This window comes from Takifugu flavidus, chromosome 15 (assembly GCF_003711565.1).
Source record: "Takifugu flavidus isolate HTHZ2018 chromosome 15, ASM371156v2, whole genome shotgun sequence".
Taxonomy (NCBI): domain Eukaryota; kingdom Metazoa; phylum Chordata; class Actinopteri; order Tetraodontiformes; family Tetraodontidae; genus Takifugu; species Takifugu flavidus.
The window spans coordinates 5,209,273-5,229,515 of record NC_079534.1 but is presented as its reverse complement, the minus strand read 5'-3'; the positions used below and the strand labels follow the sequence as shown (position 1 = coordinate 5,229,515).

The 20,243-nt window shown below is 50.7% G+C and overlaps 3 protein-coding genes and 1 long non-coding RNA gene across 5 annotated transcripts; 1 reads left to right on the top strand and 3 right to left on the bottom strand.

Annotated features, from left to right (window-relative positions):
• Window positions 1-563: 563 nt before the first annotated feature.
• On the bottom strand, window positions 564-6,577 carry dnajc1 (DnaJ (Hsp40) homolog, subfamily C, member 1). Its single transcript, XM_057057284.1, has 12 exons — window positions 6,327-6,577; window positions 5,317-5,418; window positions 3,187-3,233; window positions 2,887-3,052; window positions 2,708-2,805; window positions 2,553-2,646; window positions 2,395-2,479; window positions 2,103-2,266; window positions 1,886-2,005; window positions 1,644-1,692; window positions 1,218-1,555; window positions 564-806 (listed from the first exon to the last, which is right to left on the bottom strand). Exons 1-12 carry the CDS (start codon window positions 6,483-6,485, stop codon window positions 738-740), a joined length of 1,491 nt encoding a protein of 496 aa, XP_056913264.1. The 5' UTR covers window positions 6,486-6,577; the 3' UTR covers window positions 564-737.
• LOC130539179 (uncharacterized) lies at window positions 6,576-7,269 on the top strand. Its single transcript, XR_008954061.1, has 2 exons — window positions 6,576-6,715; window positions 6,815-7,269. It is a non-coding gene; the product is annotated as an uncharacterized LOC130539179 (long non-coding RNA).
• Window positions 7,217-14,549, bottom strand: LOC130539123 (cadherin-7-like). 2 transcript variants are annotated; one of them, XM_057057239.1, is made up of 12 exons: window positions 13,743-14,546; window positions 12,996-13,265; window positions 12,555-12,849; window positions 12,292-12,411; window positions 11,903-12,070; window positions 11,388-11,575; window positions 9,985-10,238; window positions 9,777-9,913; window positions 9,436-9,557; window positions 8,920-9,034; window positions 8,585-8,839; window positions 7,217-8,225 (listed from the first exon to the last, which is right to left on the bottom strand). In XM_057057239.1, exons 2-12 carry the CDS (start codon window positions 13,221-13,223, stop codon window positions 7,660-7,662), a joined length of 2,448 nt encoding a protein of 815 aa, XP_056913219.1. In that variant the 5' UTR covers window positions 13,224-13,265; window positions 13,743-14,546; the 3' UTR covers window positions 7,217-7,659. The 2 variants fall into 2 exon arrangements, with proteins under 2 accessions (XP_056913219.1, XP_056913220.1); XM_057057240.1 differs by having other exon boundaries at window positions 8,079-8,225; window positions 8,643-8,839; window positions 12,996-14,549.
• A 3,338-nt stretch (window positions 14,550-17,887) lies between these two features.
• On the bottom strand, window positions 17,888-18,994 carry mplkip (M-phase specific PLK1 interacting protein). The gene is made up of 2 exons (XM_057057052.1): window positions 18,641-18,994; window positions 17,888-18,224 (listed from the first exon to the last, which is right to left on the bottom strand). The coding sequence occupies exons 1-2, from the start codon at window positions 18,908-18,910 to the stop codon at window positions 18,120-18,122; spliced, it is 375 nt and encodes a 124-aa protein (XP_056913032.1). The 5' UTR covers window positions 18,911-18,994; the 3' UTR covers window positions 17,888-18,119.
• Between the last annotated feature and the right edge of the window lie 1,249 nt (window positions 18,995-20,243).

Below are 20,243 nucleotides of genomic sequence, written 5' to 3'. Positions count from 1 at the left end.
AAAATAACCAAAGAAAATTAATCATTAAAAATTCCCAACATAAATATTCGGGGACAAAAAGGACAATAACTAAAACAACGTCAGAAACCTGCCATAAAAATAAAGTTCCTTCTTTATAGTTCCAGCGTTAGTTAACGTCCTGATATTGGAGTTTATTTTCCTGTAAAAGGGGGATTTGAATTTTAATCTAATTTCTTTAAAACGTTTAAATCTTAACATGTTCAATCTTCCATTCAACAATATTTTCATGATACTTACATATATTTTTAGAATCAAATTAATAAAAAGGTTTTAACACCATGAAACCTATTTTTAAGTTAAATATATTTCTTCTAAACATCCATAACATTATTTTACACCTTTAATTTTTTCATGGTTGTGTAAGTGATTATGTTCGGTACCCATACAGATATCGGGATGTGAAACTTTGTGTAAATGCTCTGATACATACAGTCAAATACAACATGTCTTGTTTTATTTGATAGATTCCTTATTTTCTAAAAGAATTTCAGATGAAAGAGTCCACAAAAAAGCCTGATTGTGAAAGAATGACACAAACTACAAAAGGTAATAAATACTTTATTGACCAACTGAGGGGAAGTTGGTTGAAAGTACGCTAAGGCACGTGATACTGCGAGGTCAGTGTTCAGGTGCGTTCCAGGAAGTCACCTGATTCCTCCGTCACTCGTAAACATTGTCTGTGAGAGTCGTAGCAGGAAGCAGAGTCACACCTTTCATCAGCTTTTGGCCTGTTTCCTCTTCTGGACAAGTTCGGCCAACATCTTATAACGAATCATACACTCCTCCTGAAAAACACACATGAATCAGCCTGTGTGGAACCGGACGAGCAAATCAATCACAGTGAACCAGGTAATGACACCAAGATACAGGCGACCCAGCAGCAGACCAACAATGTTCAACAGAACCCAGAAGACCTCCCAGTCCAAAGTTTCTGCTTAATGATAGAATTTATTGGACTTAAAATGAAGTTACAGTTCTGATCGAACTGGTCTCAGGGCTGAGGTTCAGATCAGCCAGGTGCTCCTCAGGGTTTCCAGGATGTGATTGTACGTTACTAATCTCAGATTAGAGTAATGATGTCATCTAATCTGTCACAGACAGGATATAGAGGAGCAGCAGGATTCCACGCATCTGTCTCACCTAAAGGAAAATGAGAAATCATTGAGATCTGCAGCTGCCAGCGTCTCAGGCCTCACCTTGGTCTTCCCAGGAACGACCTTGGCGATGCGGTCCCAGCGCTCTGCGGTTCCTCTGGGGAACTGCTGCAGAGCCAGCTCCAGAAGTTTCTGTTGGTTCTGGGTCCAAACTGCAGATTCTGCTTTCTCTCGACTCTCCAGAGGCTCGGCCTCTTCTGCCTCTGCTGCCGATGGGTCAAAATCTCTCTGTCGGTGACCTCTGACCTTGGTCTCTCCTGCATCAGTGGCTGCCGACTTCCTGTTTCTCTTTCTGGCCACTGTAGCCGACTCTGGTTCCTCTTTCTGTTCCTCCTCACCGGCGTCTCTCTCTCCCTTTAGCTCCGATAGCTTCACCAGACCTGAAAGGGAGGAGCAGGAGGAGCAGGAGCAGGAGGAGGTGATGGCTCAGCAGAATCCAAAGACACTGACAAGAGAAGCTCGGTTTACCTGGAGTCTGGCTCACGCTGTCTTTCACCTGTTTCACTTTGGATGTGACCTGTTGTAGAAACCAACACAGAGAAAATGAATGTTTCTTCTCTCTGAGTCCTGTCTCATCTCACTGTGTGTGTGTGCGCGTGTGTGTGTGCGCGTGTGTGCGTGTGTGTGTGTGTGTGTGCGTGTGGTGCCACCAGCAGCCACCTCCTCGTGTGGGCGGAGCTTTGTACTGTGTGATGGAAGGTTGGACTCACATCAGTCACAGATCTGCCCAGATCCTGGGCAATCTTCTCCCAACGACCCGGAGTTCCACCTGGGAATTTAACCATCAACCTACTGAGGAGGCTGAGGTCGTCTTCGGTCCAATCAGCACCCTGGAAACAAACAGGAAGTGACATCACAGCTGATGGGATTCTGATTGTGAACACATGCAAGAACAAACGGATCAGTGGAACGTCAAAAACATCAGACCGTCTTCTTGGACACTTTCCGGTCCTGCAGCCAATCGTCCATTTGATCCTCAATCTCCTCAATGGATGTTGTCTGGTCATATTTCTGGAAGTTCATCTTCTCCAATGATGGTTCATAAACAGGAAACTCCACCTTTGGCTTCTTGACCTTTGGCCTCTTCTCTCCTGAACAGACGTGACATCAGCAGATTGTCCTGAGACACCCCAACATTATACCCTGGTTGGTTCTCAGCACCACTTTACAGAACCAATAAGAGGAAAACCACAGTTGCCAAGGAAACCAAAGTGTTTACTGGCAGTAAGTTCCTGTACAGCTTCAGCCTCTTCTCTCTGCTGCTGCTTCAGCTGCTGGTACTCTTCATAATACTGCTTCACCTCCTGAAACACACAAAGATCTGCCCTGAGACCAGAGCCCAGCTCAGCAGCAGGACCGGGACAGGCCGCCTCCCACCTGGATGGTCTGTGGGAGGTTCTTCATGGACAGGTAAACCCAGATGCTGAGCTTCAGAGGGAGGATATCGTGCCAGTGAGGTCGTTCTAGAACTCTGCAACAGCAAACACACAATGAACCCGGGTCAAGGCAGGGAGCCGACACCACAGAGGTACCTGTCCGCCCGTTCCTGGCCCGTAACCCTCAGGTCTTCTGCAGGTCGGGAACTCACTTTCTTCCTCTTTTCTTTCTTCTTCTTGCTCAGCAACTCATCCTGGAAGTAAAGAGAGTTGAGGAACAGCCCCAGCTGACCTTGTCTTCTGACAGGAGGCCCGGCTCCGATGAGCTGCCTCACCAGCTGCTTTTCCAAGTAGATGGACCAGATGACAGCATAATGTCCCACGGTGAGGATGAGGAAGAGGAGGAAGGCCAGCTCTGCATTACTCATCTTCCTCACTCTTCGATAGTAAAAGACAGGCTGGCGCCAGTCAGGAAGCCCGTTCACCAGGATGTCATCATACCTGCGGATGTAGAAGGTCGTCACGGTCAAGCATGACAGGAAGTGTGCACCCGAGCTGATACACCTGGGCTGCAGCTGCCTGGGGGAGGGGCTAGAGAGGTGCCCCTTTCTGATTGGTGGAGAGCCTTTACTCACTTGCGTCTTCTTTCCTCGTCCTTCAGGACTTCGTAAATGGCCACCAGCTGAAAATCAGACAATCTGAGTGCATCTTAAATCTGAACCTGTGGTCAGATGGTTGAAAGGGCGCATGAACTGAAACATCTGGACACACCGTTGTTGTCTCTCCTGCATCAGTGGCTGCCGACTTCCTGTTTCTCTTTCTGGCCACTGTAGCCGACTCTGGTTCCTCTTTCTGTTCCTCCTCACCGGCGTCTCTCTCTCCCTTTAGCTCCGATAGCTTCACCAGACCTGAAAGGGAGGGCAGGAGGAGCAGGAGGAGCAGGAGGAGGTGATGGCTCAGCAGAATCCAAAGACACTGACAAGAGAAGCTCGGTTTACCTGGAGTCTGGCTCACGCTGTCTTTCACCTGTTTCACTTTGGATGTGACCTGTTGTAGAAACCAACACAGAGAAAATGAATGTTTCTTCTCTCTGAGTCCTGTCTCATCTACTGTGTGTGTGTGTGCGCGTGTGTGTGTGCGTGTGTGTGTGTGCGTGTGCGCGTGTGTGCGTGTGGTGTGTGTGTGTGTGCGTGTGGTGGTGCCACCAGCAGCCACCTCCTCGTGTGGGCGGGGCTTTGTACTGTGTGATGGAAGGTTGGACTCACATCAGTCACAGATCTGCCCAGATCCTGGGCAATCTTCTCCCAACGACCCGGAGTTCCACCTGGGAATTTAACCATCAACCTACTGAGGAGGCTGAGGTCGTCTTCGGTCCAATCAGCACCCTGGAAACAAACAGGAAGTGACATCACAGCTGATGGGATTCTGATTGTGAACACATGCAAGAACAAACGGATCAGTGGAACGTCAAAAACATCAGACCGTCTTCTTGGACACTTTCCGGTCCTGCAGCCAATCGTCCATTTGATCCTCAATCTCCTCAATGGATGTTGTCTGGTCATATTTCTGGAAGTTCATCTTCTCCAATGATGGTTCATAAACGGGAAAACTCCACCTTTGGCTTCTTGACCTTTGGCCTCTTCTCTCCTGAACAGACGTGACATCAGCAGGTGACAGGAAGTCTGAGAGCTCAGATTGTCCTGAGACACCCCAACATTATACCCTGGTTGGTTCTCAGCACCACTTTACAGAACCAATAAGAGGAAAACCACAGTTGCCAAGGAAACCAAAGTGTTTACTGGCAGTAAGTTCCTGTACAGCTTCAGCCTCTTCTCTCTGCTGCTGCTTCAGCTGCTGGTACTCTTCATAATACTGCTTCACCTCCTGAAACACACAAAGATCTGCCCTGAGACCAGAGCCCAGCTCAGCAGCAGGACCGGGACAGGCCGCCTCCCACCTGGACAGTCTGTGGGAGGTTCTTCATGGACAGGTAAACCCAGATGCTGAGCTTCAGAGGGAGGATATCGTGCCAGTGAGGTCGTTCTAGAACTCTGCAACAGCAAACACACAATGAACCCGGGTCAAGGCAGGGAGCCGACACCACAGAGGTACCTGTCCGCCCGTTCCTGGCCCGTAACCCTCAGGTCTTCTGCAGGTCGGGAACTCACTTTCTTCCTCTTTTCTTTCTCTTCTTGCTCAGCAACTCATCCTGGAAGTAAAGAGAGTTGAGGAACAGCCCCAGCTGACCTTGTCTTCTGACAGGAGGCCCGGCTCCGATGAGCTGCCTCACCAGCTGCTTTTCCAAGTAGATGGACCAGATGACAGCATAATGTCCCACGGTGAGGATGAGGAGGAAGAGGAGGAAGGCCAGCTCTGCATTACTCATCTTCCTCACTCTTCGATAGTAAAGACAGGCTGGCGCCAGTCAGGAAGCCCGTTCACCAGGATGTCATCATACCTGCGGATGTAGAAGGTCGTCACGGTCAAGCATGACAGGAAGTGTGCACCCGAGCTGATACACCTGGGCTGCAGCTGCCTGGGGGAGGGGCTAGAGAGGTGCCCCTTTCTGATTGGTGGAGAGCCTTACTCACTTGCGTCTTCTTTCTCGTCCTTCAGGACTTCGTAAATGGCCACCAGCTGAAAATCAGACAATCTGAGTGCATCTTAAATCTGAACCTGTGGTCAGATGGTTGAAAGGGCGCATCATGAACTGAAACATCTGGACACACCGTTGTCTACAGGTGCATCACAGGACTGTGTCTTACCTGTCTAAACTGAGTTTCTGCATTTTCATCTTTGTTCTTGTCAGGATGAAGAGAGAGAGACAACCGTCGATAGGCCTTCTTTATCTCTGCTGATGATGCATCCTGGGAATCAGGAGGGAGAGAGGGGGGGGAGAGAGAGACAGGAGGGAGAGAGAGACGGGAGGGAGAGAGAGAGAAGGAGGGAGAGGAGAGGGAAGGGGGCGAGAGAGAGAGGGAAGGGGAGAGGAGAGAGGGGAGAGAGGGGAGAGAGGGAAGGGGAGAGGAGAGAGGGAAGGGGAGAGGAGAGAGAGAAGGGAGGGAGAGAGAGACGGAGGGAGAGAGAGAAGGGAGGGAGAGAGAGAAGGAGGGAGAGAGAGAACGGAGGGGAGAGAGAGAAGGGAGGGAGGACGAGAGAGAAGGGAGGGGGGAGGGAGAGAAGGGAGGGAAGAGAGAGAAGGGAGGGAGAGAGAGACGGAGAGGAGAGAGACGGGAGGGAGAGAGACGGGAGCGGGAGAGAGAGACGGGAGGGAGAGAGGACGGAGGGAGGAGAGAGAGGAGGGAGAGAGAGACGGGAGGGAAGGAGAGGAGGGAGAGAGAGACGGGAGGGAGAGAGTGACGGGAGGGAGAGAGAGACGGGAGGAGAAGAGAGAGGAGGGAGAGAGAGACGGGAGGGAGAGACAGGAGGGAGAGAGAGACAGGAGGGAGAGAGGGACGGGAGGGAGAGACGGGAGGGAGAGAGAGACGGGAGGGAGAGAGAGACAGGAGGGAGAGAGAGGAGGGAGGGAGAGAGAGAGAGAGACAGGGGAGGGAGAGACAGGAGGGAGAGACAGGAGGGAGAGACAGGAGGGAGAGAGATGATGGGGAGAGACAGACAGGACAGACAGACATGTTGACTATTAGCTGTCTGTCTGTTTTATATGTCAGCATTTGTTGCTTCCGCTAAGAACGCGCCCACGTGCTGCAGTTAAGTAATTATGTTAGCTAGCGGCTTTCGTGCGGTTACCATGGAGACATTAGCATTCAGCACGAACCTGGGCTACAGAGAGGAACTGGTAGAAGGTCTGTGGGATCTCTTCCACCAAGTCCAGCAACTCCAGATCAGCGTCCCAAGCGGCCAGAGGGGGGGCGAGGCAGGCCTGCAGGAGCAGACAGAGCAGCAGAGATCCACCGGGTCGGACATGGAGCCACATCGCCTCAGAACCTCATAGAACTGGTCCCAAGTAAACAGAGAGGACGGTAACAGCTAAACAGCCACCTCAGCGACAGACACACCGGAAGAGGTAGTCTTAACATCCGGGTTACGCTGTCAAAATAAAGGTCTCCTAAATCAGACGGTTTTCTGGAATCGGCGGCAGCGCCACCTAAAGGATGAAGGGCGAACGACCAAAAAGCAATAAAATTACACACTTTCCATTAAAAGGTGAGCAAAACTTTACCCACTTTGCCATTCTGTGACCTTTTTGAGAGAACTGTCCTATTATATGTTGGTAGAATGTCAGTAAAACCTGATGTTCCGTAGAGGAATGTGGCTACAACATCGGCTCCAGGAGGACCGAGCTGAGGAACTCCTGAGGAAACTCTCTTCTTTTGGAGACAACAACGACCTTTGCTGACTCGTTATCCATCCGAGATGATGAAGTTGCACCAGGACTTTGACCCAAAGCTGCTGGTTTCAGAACAGAACCCAAGAGCAGAGCACGTTCTCAGTGTTCTCTCCTATCATTGACCCGCCTGTCAGATCACACACACCTTAATGTGACTTTAAACACCTTTAAGCCCTTCACAACAATTCTGTTATTAGTCATTATCCTTATGATTAGTTATTAATTGACTGTAGTCACTCACTTATTCTTGCGTTTTCAATATATGTCAAATATTCATGAAGTTTTTTGACTCGGAGTGAAAATGATGACAACAGTCATGTAGTGATAGAAAGACATGCTTTAATAAAGACGTTTGCCCTTTTATGACCTTCTCCCAGCTGTCATAGATGCATCTTTAGGGACACAAACATTAGGAGGGTCGATAGTCTGAAGTTTATTTCTAGCAGATCTTTCAGAAACAAGGCAACTTCTCGAAGCCATAGACGCTGAAGGAAGAGCTACCTGCTACCAGCAGAGGGAGAAAAGACATTTAGCTTTACCAACTGATCTTGATGACACACATATCTGCCCTTGCTCTTGTTGTAGAACCCTGAAACAGCTGGTGCTAAACAGCGAGATGACCATTTAAGATGTAGAAGTCCTCACAGTCCACAACCAGCTGTGGTGAACAAAGATCTCCTCACTCACCACTGCAGATCTGCCTCATTGTGTCATCTATAATGATATCCTAATGACTATTCTTCTTCCATCTATACGACAGCTACTCTTGGTTATCCACAGGAGTCTGTATGAGGACAGGTCCTTGTCTCCATTCCACAGGTGTAATCTGAGGGCTACAGGGCCACCCCCCTCCCTCACGGTGCCCATAGAGATCGGCTAGTTTCCTGAATCGTGGCCCCCACTCCTTCAGAAGGTCGTAGTTTTGCTGACACTCTTGGGAGTTGAAAGAATCGAGTGAGTTTAATGAGCTGAGGGACGCAGCAGATGAGCCACTGCCCTCAAAGGCGTAGGTCTGCAGGGAGTCGAAGGGGGGCGCTGCTGAGTCCAGATCTGCCTGCTGCAGGCGCTCCCTGATGAAGGGCAGAAACAGCCAGTTGCCCTCTGACGTTGGCTCAGACGTGGAGGTGAGGGTCCTGGCTTGGGTTTGGTGGCTTTGGCCTGTTGTGTTGAGATGTCTCAAAGCCAGCATGTCGAAGGCCTCAGTGTCCTCCTCACCTCCACCTTCGTCATCGTAACAAACGATGTTCTCTTGAACGCAGCGCTCAGCCACCACGGTCAGAGGGTCCCTCCGCCTTCGCCTGATGGCTGCTGTTACCACCACAACACCTGATGACAGAAGTGGTGGAGCAATTAGTCATTCCAGCGGAGGACGTGTGACTTCACAACACACAGGAGGTTCCCTAAAGAGCAGTGACTCAGTTTTTTTTAATTAACTTCTACAGCTTCTTTAAAAGCTGCTGACTTACAGTATTTTACATCTATAATTAACTGAGTTGTTTAATGTTTATTCACCTAATCTTCAGGACAATAATGTCACAATGGTAAAACTACTATAACCCCCCTGAGGTCTCAACACCATCTGGTGGCTGCTGGCGTGATTCACCTGTCTGATCAGACAGCTTCTTTATTGATCAGAGCTGCTCCTGTGGAGGTGAAAGGGGCGGGGCTCTAATTACGCATCTCACCTAGAAGCGTGAGGATACAGGTGAGGACAGCGGCGGTGACAGCACTTTGGAGGCTCACCAGGAGGAGCAGTGGCGCCCCCTGGCGGCAGGACCGGGGCTCTCCGGCAGCGTCACAGGTGCAGACAGTGATGGACAGAGTGTTGGTGCTGCTGAGAGGTGGACGACTGCTGTCTGAAATCACCACTGGCAGGAGGTGGAGCAGCTGATCCCGCTGCAGGAACCCGCCGGGCCGCGTCAGGATGGACGCCGTGTTGTCTGGAGGCCAAGAGACAAAACCCCAGGTCCACTAATACAGCTTCCATTCTCACGTGACGCTGCTTAGCTATCAGCTTTACCCTTGTTGTCTCTGAGAGTGAAGCTGAGGTTCTGGCCAGCCTCTGACAGAGAGAACAGGAAGTGCTGCCCTTCCTCAGGCTCATCACGATCCACAGCGCTCAGTGTTTGAACGATCTGAGGGGTCAGAAGGACCAAGTCCAGGTTGAGAGAGGCAGAGATTGGGACTAGTGAAGCGTACGACTTCATCTGGTCGGACAGAAGCGTCTGACTTCAGAGCCACAAACAAGAATCCAGTTGGGTTGGTGTGTAAATCCAGGTCATGTGACCTCAGACTGATCAGATTATGTGAACTGTGATGGAACATTTGGATGCAAATCAGAACCAGATTAAAGTAGATTTGGGGACTGAACCAGCACAGCAGGTAAATAACAGTCAGCTGGTGGGGCTGGAGTTCAGGGGTCACCCACTTTTATTTATGTGGCATCAAAGTGGGCCGGCACCGGCGCCAGGACGCTGACGTCGAAGATGCTCCAGAGTTACCAGTCTCACCAATATCTGAGTTTAATGGTCCTTACCTGTCCAGGTTCAGAGTTCTCACACACAAAAGTGTCGTAGTGGATGGCCAAGCTGGGGGGGTTGTCGTTGACATCAGTCACAGAGATCAGAACCACAGCTTTCCCTGTCAGGGACGGATCCACTGGCATCAGAACCAGGCAGGAAGTCACCCAGGCAGAAAACAAACAGGAATGAAAGAACAGCCAGAAAATGCTCTGCAGCTTAGCACACGTTCATGGAGCCGCCTGTTTCTGTAGCGGAGGTGAAACCAGCTGCTGATTGTTGCTAGCTGCTCTTAGCTGAGCTCAGCATTAATTCAACCGTCTTTTCAGCTGCTTAAAATTGGGGGCTTCAGACTCACGACGCTCAGTCGCCACCACAGTGATGTTGTGCACAGCGACGGTCTCTCTGTCCAGAGGCTGAGCTGTTGTGATCACACCGGTACCACTGTCAATGTGAAAGTAGCGCTCCAGGTTGGACTGCCTGTCTATGGAATACCTGCAGGGGGAGCCCAGGCTGTTAGGACACCAACACACGTGTCAGGGGTGGAGCAGCGTCAGCAGAGATACCTGATGGGGCTGTTGGTGGCGTCAGGGTCTCGAGCCAACACCGAGCCCACCTCCGTGCCCACTGCCGCCGCCTCAGAGACCATCATCCAGCTGACAGAGGAGTGGAAGACGGGCGGCTCATCCACATTCTGCACCAGCAGCCGAACCGTCGCCACGTCGCTGAACGGACCCGACGACAGGAAACGAGCGTCCACGTAGAGGTTGGACGCCTCCACGCGCAGCATGTAGCTGGACTTGGTCTCAAAGTCCAGATTCTGCAGCCAGAGGAGACCAAGCATCAGTATCTTCATCCTCTGGTCCCAGAGCTCAAGGGACGCTGAGGGTTCGATGGATCAGAGCGTCTTTAAATTCATCACTGCCTTCATACTAAACATGGCTGACAGCAGCTGTTTGGCAGCAGAAGGTTCTCCTGTGGGACCAGGTGGGATCCAGAGGAGCACAGTCCAGATGAACATCACCAGCAGACAGACCAGCATCGCATTAATGGCATGAAAACAGCCCAAGTGAGTCAGCAGCATCTGAGAGGATCCATCTGAGATTAATCAGCTGCTGCATGGAGACCAGTTCACCATGGAGATCACCAGCCTTTTCTCAGGAGAACCAACCACAACGCTTGTTTCCGGTCAGACGTTTTGACATCTGACAGAAAAATCCACCCAACAAAGACATTCGATGTTTCTCTTAAAGGAAAGAGAAGCTGACTCTAAAGTACCAGCACCTCACAGTCCTTCTAGTGCAGGCATGGGCAAACTACGGCCCGGGGGCCACACGCGGCCCGTTAAACGTTTTAATCCGGCCCGCCAAACTTGAAAAATTAAATGAATAAACCTTGTTAATGTTATATTTTCACTGCAATTCTGGTGTTTTCCCACTAGAAAAAAGACAGTCAGGAGGAGAGTGATGGTGATATCCTGAAGGATAACAGAACTTTCAGTGCTTTAAAATAGAAATTAATTTTTTTTAAAAAGGCACATTTTATTCATTTGATTTTAAGTGTTTTAAGACTCATTCCAAAGTCAGATATTTTGTTGTAATGCTTCTCTTCATTTTCATTTGAAATTAAAGCACATGTTTTCTCCATATCCCAAGATGTGTATTTTTTCTCCAATGAGGTGAGGTTACCAAAGCACTCCATCCATCCATCTGCTCCTGGTCCGGCCCCTTTGTCAAATGTTAGAACCCATTGTGGCCCACGAATCAAAATGTTTGCCCACCCCTGTTCTAGTGGGACTGAAGGAGTCCGCTGTAGCCTAACCAGTTCCAGCTGTTCCACACAGGAGGAACCAGTTTAGAGAGGAGAAACATCAGCGGCTCGACTTCTGCCCAACGTGCTCAGGGGCCGTGGCGAAGGTTAGCGTTGCCACGGCTCCTTCAGGTGTAACGAGCAGATATTAAACTGGTACCTTGTGTAGCGTGATCAGCCCTTCCTGAGTGTGTGAATCAGTGGTGATGCTGAAGGTCCCCAGACCGTCTCCATCTAGGATCCTGTAATCCAGCTCAGCATTTGGACCCTCATCCGGATCCACAGCTCGGATCTTGGCCACCACGGTCGAAACCAGTTCAGACTCTCGAACACTGAACTGGTAACTTCCTGTTGCCACACACAGGAACACACAAACACCAGTTAGGCTTAGGGGTTATACGAGTACCCACAGGGACCCACAGGTACTCAAGGGGACCCACATACTCAAGGGGACCCCCAGGTACTCGCGGGAACCCACAGGTACTCATGGGGACCCACAGGTACTCAAAGGGACCCCCAGGTACTCACGGGAACCCACAGGGACCCACGGGGACCCACAGGGACCCACAGGTACTCACGGGAACCCACAGGGACCCACGGGGACCCACGGGGACCGACAGGGACCACTGGCCACCCCCATCAGCAGCACTGTTTGAGCTCAGAGGTTAGACTCACTGCGGGGGAAATGTGGTGGATTGTCGTTGACGTCGGTCAAAATCACAGTGACGCTGGTGCTTCCTGACAGTCCTCCTATCTGTCCAATCATGTCTTTAGCTTGGACGACCAGCAGGTGACTGTCTCTCACCTCCCTGTCCAGGTCAGGAAGAGCTGTCCTCACCACACCTTTGGGTAGCAACATGTATGAACTACAACACATCATGCTAGCAACATCTGGCCATTTGGCTGAGCTAATTGAGACAAATGCATCTGGAGTTTCTATCTTAGCGTAAGGCTGCAACATAACAAAGATCCCCCATCATGTATGTGCGACGTGCATTAACTAACCCCCAGACCACGCCCCCTACAGGGTTACACAGGTTCACGATTGATGCACAAGTGGTCACCTGTCTTTGGCTCCACAGAGAAGTAGGGTTGACCTTGTAAGATGCTGTACATCAACCTGGCCGAGTTTCCATAGGTGGGATCATCAGCGTCTGTGGCCACCACTGTTACCACCGACGTCCCTGAACAAGCCCCAACATAAGCGACACCTGACCGCTTTGGTTCCAACACATTTGACATGTTTTACAGAACTTTTTCGACTGCTGTCATGTGATTTGAACTTTAGTGGGATGCCATATTTGAATCTTGCAGGTGTGTGACCCACCTACGGGGGACCTCTCAGCCACCCTGGCCGTGTAAGGTCCATCCAGGAACTTTGGCTCATTGTCATTGACATCCTGGACTTTGATGATGAACTGGGACTCGGGTTCCACCAGACGGTTGGTGTCTCGGTTTCTGGCCTGGGCCCTGAGGGTGTAGTAGGCCTGCTGTTCCCGATCCAGCCTTCTGGTGGCGTGAATGTCCCCTGTGCTCTCATCGATGCTGAAAATAGACGCAGCGCCTTCGCCGGTCAGGACGTATCTCACCTGGCCGTCACCTTTATCCACATCAGAGTGGAGCTGCAGAAGAAACCGGGCGCTTAAATAAATGATTCTGTCAGAAGACATGAGAGAAGGTGACAGACCGTCCTCGCCCTCTGAGCGTGGCGTGGGTCTTCACAGATTCATGTGGTCATAAAATGAACTTGATGACGTCACAGCCGCACCTTCCCCACGTAGAGCGGATCGTTCCCTGTGAACTCCTCCAGAACAAAGAACTGGTTCCACACCCAGCTCCTCCTCCTCCTGCTGTGCTGGGCGGGGCTACACGCAGAAGCCCCTCCCCCTGGCCGCAGCTGACGGAGCAGGACTGACTTCAGCGTCATGGCGCCGGTGCCGGCCCGCTCCTGCAGGGTGAACACGCTGAGGGCGCTCAGGAACCACAGAAGGTCCATGTTTCAGCAGCTCCAACAGCAGGCGCAGGTGTGTGTGCTCACCTGAGATATCAACAACGTCTTCATCATTACATTCGTCAAAGCCCCGCCCACCCTCCAACCGCAGCTCACCGGTTCTGGACCCAGAACTCCGCCCTTCACTTTTAATGGAATCAGTAAGCAGATGAAATATGTGGAAGGCTTTGATTGATTATCATGTCAGTATAAACATAAATATGAAGAAATAGAAATAGAACTCAACCAGCTGACTGACAGTCACATGTGAAACAAACCCGGAGGAGAAAAGGTCTCGTTCGTGCGTAAAGGTTCAGAGGAACCGCTGAAACTTCTGACATGAAGACAAATAAACCTGCAGGTAGAAGAATCTCAATACTAAATGACAACAACAGAAATGTCACAACTCTTTTTTGGAAAACCGTCACATTTCCCGCATCTTGTTCTCAAAAAGGGGCCGTTGGCGTGTTTGTCTGCTGAGGAACAGTTTTACAGAAGCAAAGTCTGAAGCTCCGAGGTTCTTACCGTGTTGCTGCTCCTCTGATGGCTGCAGGACCCGAAGCTTCAGCGCGGCTTCTCTCCATTTATACTCGGCTTCGCTCCACCGGGGGCCAGGCAGCCACTGGCCCCGCCCACTCCGAGTGCTAGGGGTGGGGTCAGGCCTTTGTGGGAGGAGCCTCAATGTCTGAGCTGTCATCTTAAGGATTTCTCAGAAATATCTACATTTGATGCATTTTAACACGCAACATGGTGTGAAGTGCAAGAATTTTCTTCATCTATCTGTGCACAGCATGAAGCCGGCAGCTGCACGTGCGCTGCGCTGCGCTCATCCTCGCGCGATGCGCTGCGCTCATCCTCGCGCGCTGCGCTGCGCTCATCCTCGCGCGCTGCGCTCATCCTCGTGCGTGCTGACAGGGATGTCCAGTGAGAGCGCTTCAGAGTTTAGGAGAAATGCTCAGGTTTTATTGGCAATAACTGCCTGGAAACTCCCGATTCTGGTCTTGAGACGCCCCCCCTCCTCCACCACTGGTTGGAGGAGGGGGCTGAGGACCAAGCCTTCAGGTGTCCACTGGGGAGGACCAGGGGGTCCGACAGGTCCTGGAGGAGGACTCACTGGACTGATATCGATCAGTGAGGTCAGAAGGGATTCAGAAGGTTCCGTGTCCACCTGAAGCTGCAGCTCCTTCCAGAACCCAGAGCAGATTCATTCTCCCATCAGGCTCCTGGAGGCAGCCGACCAATCAGAATCATCTTAAACTAAAGGTCACACTCACCTCCTGTGTGAGTGAGTGTGTGTGTGTGAGTGTGTGTGTGAGTGTGTGAGTGTGTGTGTGTGTGTGTGTGTGTGTGTGGTGTGTGTGTGTGTGGTGTGTGTGTTTGTGTGTAGAGAGATCAAACTAGTCACATCAAACTGTTTAACTGTATCATTATCAGATTACATTTTCCATCCTACATGGACCCGGTCTAGGTCCTGGACCTGGTCCTAGACCTAGACCCGGTCCTGGACCAGGTCCAGGACCTCAACATGGTCCTGTGAACACAGGAATCCTGCTGGGTGCAGAACTCCTTCATGTGCTCCACAACCTTTAGCAGAGTCAGCAGGACGACCCAGAAATGCCAGAGGAGCAGCAGGAGGTGGGAACCTTCAGGAGGCTCTGCTGCTCCTGAACAACCCCTCCATCATCCCTCCATCATCCCTCCATCATCCCTCCATCATCCCCCCATCATCCCTCCATCATCCATCCCTCCATCATCCACCCCTCCATCATCCATCATCCCTCCATCATCCATCATCCATCCCTCCATCATCCCTCCATCAGCCCTCCATCATCCATCATCCAGCCCTCCATCATCCAGCCATCATCCCTCCATCAGCCCTCCATCATCCATCCATCCATCCATCCCTCCATCATCCCTCCATCATCATCCATCCATCCCTCCATCATCCTCCATCATCCCTCCATCATCCATCCCTCATCATCCATCCATCCCTCCATCAGCCCTCCATCATCCATCCCTCCATCATCCTCCATCATCCCTCCATCATCCCCCCATCATCCCTCCATCAGCCAGCCCTCCATCATCCACCCCTCCATCATCCATCATCCCTCCATCATCCACCCCTCCATCATCCATCATCCATCCATCCATCATCCATCCCTCCATCATCCTCCATCATCCCTCCATCAGCCCTCCATCATCCATCCCTCCATCATCCACCCCTCCATCATCCATCATCCCTCCATCAGCCCTCCATCATCCCTCCATCATCCACCCCTCCATCATCCCTCCATCAGCCCTCCATCATCCACCCCTCCATCATCCCTCCATCATCCCTCCATCATCCCTCCATCATCCATCCATCCATCCCTCCATCAGCCCTCCATCATCCACCCATCCATCCATCCATCATCCCTCCATCATCCACCCATCCACCCATTCATCCATCCATCCATCCATCCCTCCATCATCCATCCATCCATCCATTCATCCATCCATCCATCATCCATCCCTCCATCATCCCTCCATCATCCATCCATCCATCCATCCATCCATCATCCATCCATCCATCCCTCCATCATCCCTCCCTCCATCATCCCTCCATCATCCCCCCATCATCCCTCCATCATCCACCCCTCCATCATCCATCATCCCTCTCATCAGCCAGCCCTCCATCATCCATCCATCCATCCCTCCATCAGCCCTCCATCATCCACCCTCAGCCATCAGCGCCATCATCCCGCATCATCCACCCAGCACATCCAGCCATCATCCCTCCAGCATCCATCCATCCACCCATTCATCCATCCATCCATCCATCTATCCACCCTCCACATCCTCATCATCCATCCAGCCACCCATCATCCATCCATCATCCATCCATCCATCCCTCCATCATCCCTCCATCAGAATCCACCCATTCATCCATCCCTCCAATCACCATCCATCCATCATCCATACATCCTCCAATCATCCCTCCATCATCCATCCCTCATCATCCCTCCATCATCCATCCCTCCATCATCCATCCTCCATCATCCCTCCATCTTGTTCCTCTTCTGCTGGTTCAACTCATGAAGGTGTTGAGACGTTCCTCAGTTGTTTCACGCTCATAAATGATCTCAGCTGTTCTGAGCTCTGCAGCCTGAAGCTGATCTCAGGTGTTCAGAGAAGGTGGATCATGGACAGCTGCAGGACACTCCTCACACACACACACACCACACACTCACACACCACACACACACCTCACACACACACACACACACTCACAACACACACACACTCACACACACCACACACACACACACACACTCACACAACACACACACACACACACTCCACACACACACACACACTCACTCACCTCACACACACCACACACACACACCGCACACACACACACACACCACCCAAACACACACACACACCACTCTCACCTCACACACACACACACACAACACACCACACACCTCACACACACACTACCACTCAACACGCCACACACCACACACACACTCACAACACAACACCACTCCACTTCAACCCGCACACCACACACACCATACACTCACACACACATACACTCACACACACACACACACAACTCCACACACTACACCAACACCTCACACACAACACACACAATCCCACCTCACACACACTCTCACACACACACTCACACACACACACACACACACTCTCACACCACTCACACACATACACTCACATACACACTCACACACACTTACACACACACACACAGACACCTCACACAACATACACTCACACACACCTACACTCCAACACTCTCACACACACACGCACACTCACACACAACTACACGGCACACCACTCACACAACACACTCACACAACACGCACACTCACACACACACACACTCACACACACACACACCACACACACACACACACACACACACAATATGACGGGACTTTCATCATCCTGGTAGATGCTCAGCCGTCTTGCGTGCGTGCGCGCGCAGGCCACGTGCATGTTGCTTCAGGAAATGCCAAACCGACACTCCGCATTAAGTCTGTTTTGTTTGTCTTCCTCTCACAGTTGTGTTTGACTTCATGATGGCGCCTTTTCTAGAAATATTTTAGAGATATTTTTGTTGACATTTGTGACCTTTGAAAGTGAAGTTCTCCGAGTTTATCGTTTGTTTTACATAAGACTTCCGGTTTATTTAATCTTCTTCAGTTGAATGAAATCATTTGAGGGGAAAAACGTCTTTTAGTGATGTTTTAAGTCGACCTGCGGGCAGCGGTTCCCAGATGTTCAGGTGTTGTCCGTGTGTGTTGTTTCTGCTCTATTTAGCAGCTTTAGTGGGGACACAGCTGGATAGGCTGCTGCCAGCTGCGGCAGCGCCCCCTACAGGCCGGAGGCGTCATTACAGCCCAGAGAGCAGCGCACGCAGGGCCGAACTGATGACGAGGATGAAGATGAGGATGAGGGTGGTGATGGGTGATGCTAACCCTAACCCGAACCCTTTTGCAAATTCGATTAAAATTTTGTAACTCAAAATGTATCGCATAAAAAAAAATCCAGGTACGTGAATCTGTATCTGATATTTTGACATAAAACTTCAGCCAATAATTCAGATGTTCAAAAAAATTACATTTATATTTCTTAAATAAAGGGTTATATCCTGTTATACAGCTTCAAATTTATTTCCTAAAATATAAAAAACAAACAACTTTTTCCCTTAGAAACATCTAAAATGTACAAAGTAAAAAGGAGATTTAAAAACATTCTAAATTAAAACATGTAAACTCATCAGTTCTCAAGGGGAACTCATTGAAGCTGCTGCTGACTGAGCTGGTTCTTTCCTGCCGGTCCGGTCCGGTTCCGTCTGCCATCCGGTCCGGTTCCGTCTGTCAGTCAGGGTGGCGTGTGTCTGTCTGTGACTGCAACAGGCTGCAGACCCGCCCAGGGGTCCTGGAGCATCGAAGCACTGAAATACTTCTCCACAGGACAGTCTGAGGCCTGAACACACACACACACACACACGCGCACACACACACACACACACGCACACGCACACACCACACACACCACACACACCACACACAGACACAGACACACACACACCAGCCCCCCCACACACACCACACACAGACACACACACACACACACCAGCCCCCCCACACACACACACACGCACACGCACACACCACACACACACACACACACACACACACACACACACACACAGTGGAGGGTTTTAAATATGGATCTGTAGCTCAGGTGAAGAGCAGCCCTGATGTGTTCCGACCCAAATCTTTCGCCAGATCAAGACGAACATCTAATTCATGTACATTTATTAGCTTTAAGCAGTCGTTTGCGCAGTTATTCGGGTTAAATCATATTTGACACCTAGAAAAGAGCAAGATGTGACCAACCTGGTGCTTGTGAACCGGCACAGGAGAACCGGGCTGGAACCTGTCGCCCCTGCGCCACACCCGCCCCCCATGGCCCCGAGACGCGCTCCCGAACCCTGCAGGAGAAAAGCCCCTGTAACCCCGGTGAGGACCGGGGGGGTATCCGGGAGAACGGGGAGAGAAAGCGCCGCGATGTCCAGAGAAACCCCAGCCGGAGCCCGGAGAGGGAAACCTGGCCGGCGGCCGCAGAGCTCCGGGACTCCACGGGGGTCGGACCGATCCGCGGTCCATCTGCGCGACTTGAAAAGAAGCAAACTACTGACTTTACTTCTGGAGACACACGTAAACATTAACCGGAACCGGAAGCGCATATTAAAACTGCCTCTTATGTCGCAAACGTCTATAGTGACGCCTAGTGGCCAGGAGGGATAATTACGGGTGCGTGTAAACCCGTAATTATGTGCAATTAATATGTAATTAATTATGTTGTGCTACCAGCGATCAAACTTGATCAGATGTTAGAATTCTGGATTTGAGCAGGACTTTAGCGCCACTATAACTTAGTGCAGGTATTGCATTTCTGTCTCAGCCATGAGAAACCCAGACCTGTTCAAGTTTCTCAGGTCTCAGCAGATAACTTAAATTGTGCTGATCGCAAAGTCATTTTATATGTTAAAATAAACCTTAAAGTCTATGTGGGCAAATCCTGCGATGGAAGTTAAGATGATCAATCAACCGATCATAGTATCGATCTATCGGCATCCTCGAAATTTAATGGCTCTACAAGGACTGAAACTCCGTCCTTATGACCCAGAACCATCAAGTTCTAAAAGCTTTTTTTTTGCATTAAATGTTGTGGCGTTTTATTTTGTGTCGTTTAGCCATTTGATGTCAATGGCTCATTCTGTCCGGACGGGGGCGCTGCAGGCCGCGGAAATCCACTGATGAACCAGAGAACTGCAGGTCTTCAGAGAACCAGGTTCATAATCAAAGTTTTTCTTTCCATCGCTACCGAACCAGGGTTCGGACCCAAACACAGACCCGCAGACAATCTGTGATTTATTACCAAAAATATAATATCACTGAGCAGAATGGCAGAGAGAGGAACTATGATCCAAACAAAAGAAAGTTAGAAAGTAAACAGGACTGAAGACTTAATCAAGCACAGAAAGCCCACGGGAACCAGGCCCACGGGAACCAGGCCCACGGGAACCAGGCCCACGGAACCAGGCCCACAGGAACCAGGCCCACGGGAACCAGGCCCACGGGAACCAGGCCCAAACTACCAGAACAGGAGCGACCCGGCAGCTTGACGACATCACAGCTTCACAACATGGTGACAGGACAGGACGGGGCGGGAGGTGAGAACCCTAACCCTACTCTAACCTAACCCTTACCCTAACCCTAACCCTAACCTAACCTAACCCTAACCTAACCCTAACCCTAACCTCTAACCTAACCCTAACCCTAACCCTAACCCTAACCTAACCCGAACCGAACCCGAACCGAACCCGAACCCTAACCCTAACCCGAACCTAACCCGAACCCTAACCGAACCTAACCCTAACCTAACCCTAACCCTACTCTAACCCTAACCCTAACCTAACCCTAACCCTAACCCTAA

Coding starts and splice junctions, on each gene's coding strand:
- LOC130539123 (XM_057057239.1), bottom strand. CDS start 13,223: ATGGACCTTCTGTGGTTCCTGAGCGCCCTCAGCGTGTTCACCCTGCAG. Junction 11,576..11,902: donor TCCACCACATTTCCCCCGCA/GTGAGTCTAACC, acceptor GTGTGGCAACAG/GAAGTTACCAGTTCAGTGTT. Junction 10,239..11,387: donor GGCTGATCACGCTACACAAG/GTACCAGTTTAA, acceptor CTCTGGCTGCAG/AATCTGGACTTTGAGACCAA.
- dnajc1 (XM_057057284.1), bottom strand. CDS start 6,485: ATGTGGCTCCATGTCCGACCCGGTGGATCTCTGCTGCTCTGTCTGCTC. Junction 2,806..2,886: donor TCTACTTGGAAAAGCAGCTG/GTGAGGCAGCTC, acceptor CTTTACTTCCAG/GATGAGTTGCTGAGCAAGAA. Junction 2,480..2,552: donor ACCTCCCACAGACCATCCAG/GTGGGAGGCGGC, acceptor TGTGTGTTTCAG/GAGGTGAAGCAGTATTATGA.
- mplkip (XM_057057052.1), bottom strand. CDS start 18,910: ATGGACCGCGGATCGGTCCGACCCCCGTGGAGTCCCGGAGCTCTGCGG. Junction 18,225..18,640: donor TGCCGGTTCACAAGCACCAG/GTTGGTCACATC, acceptor GTGTGTGTTCAG/GCCTCAGACTGTCCTGTGGA.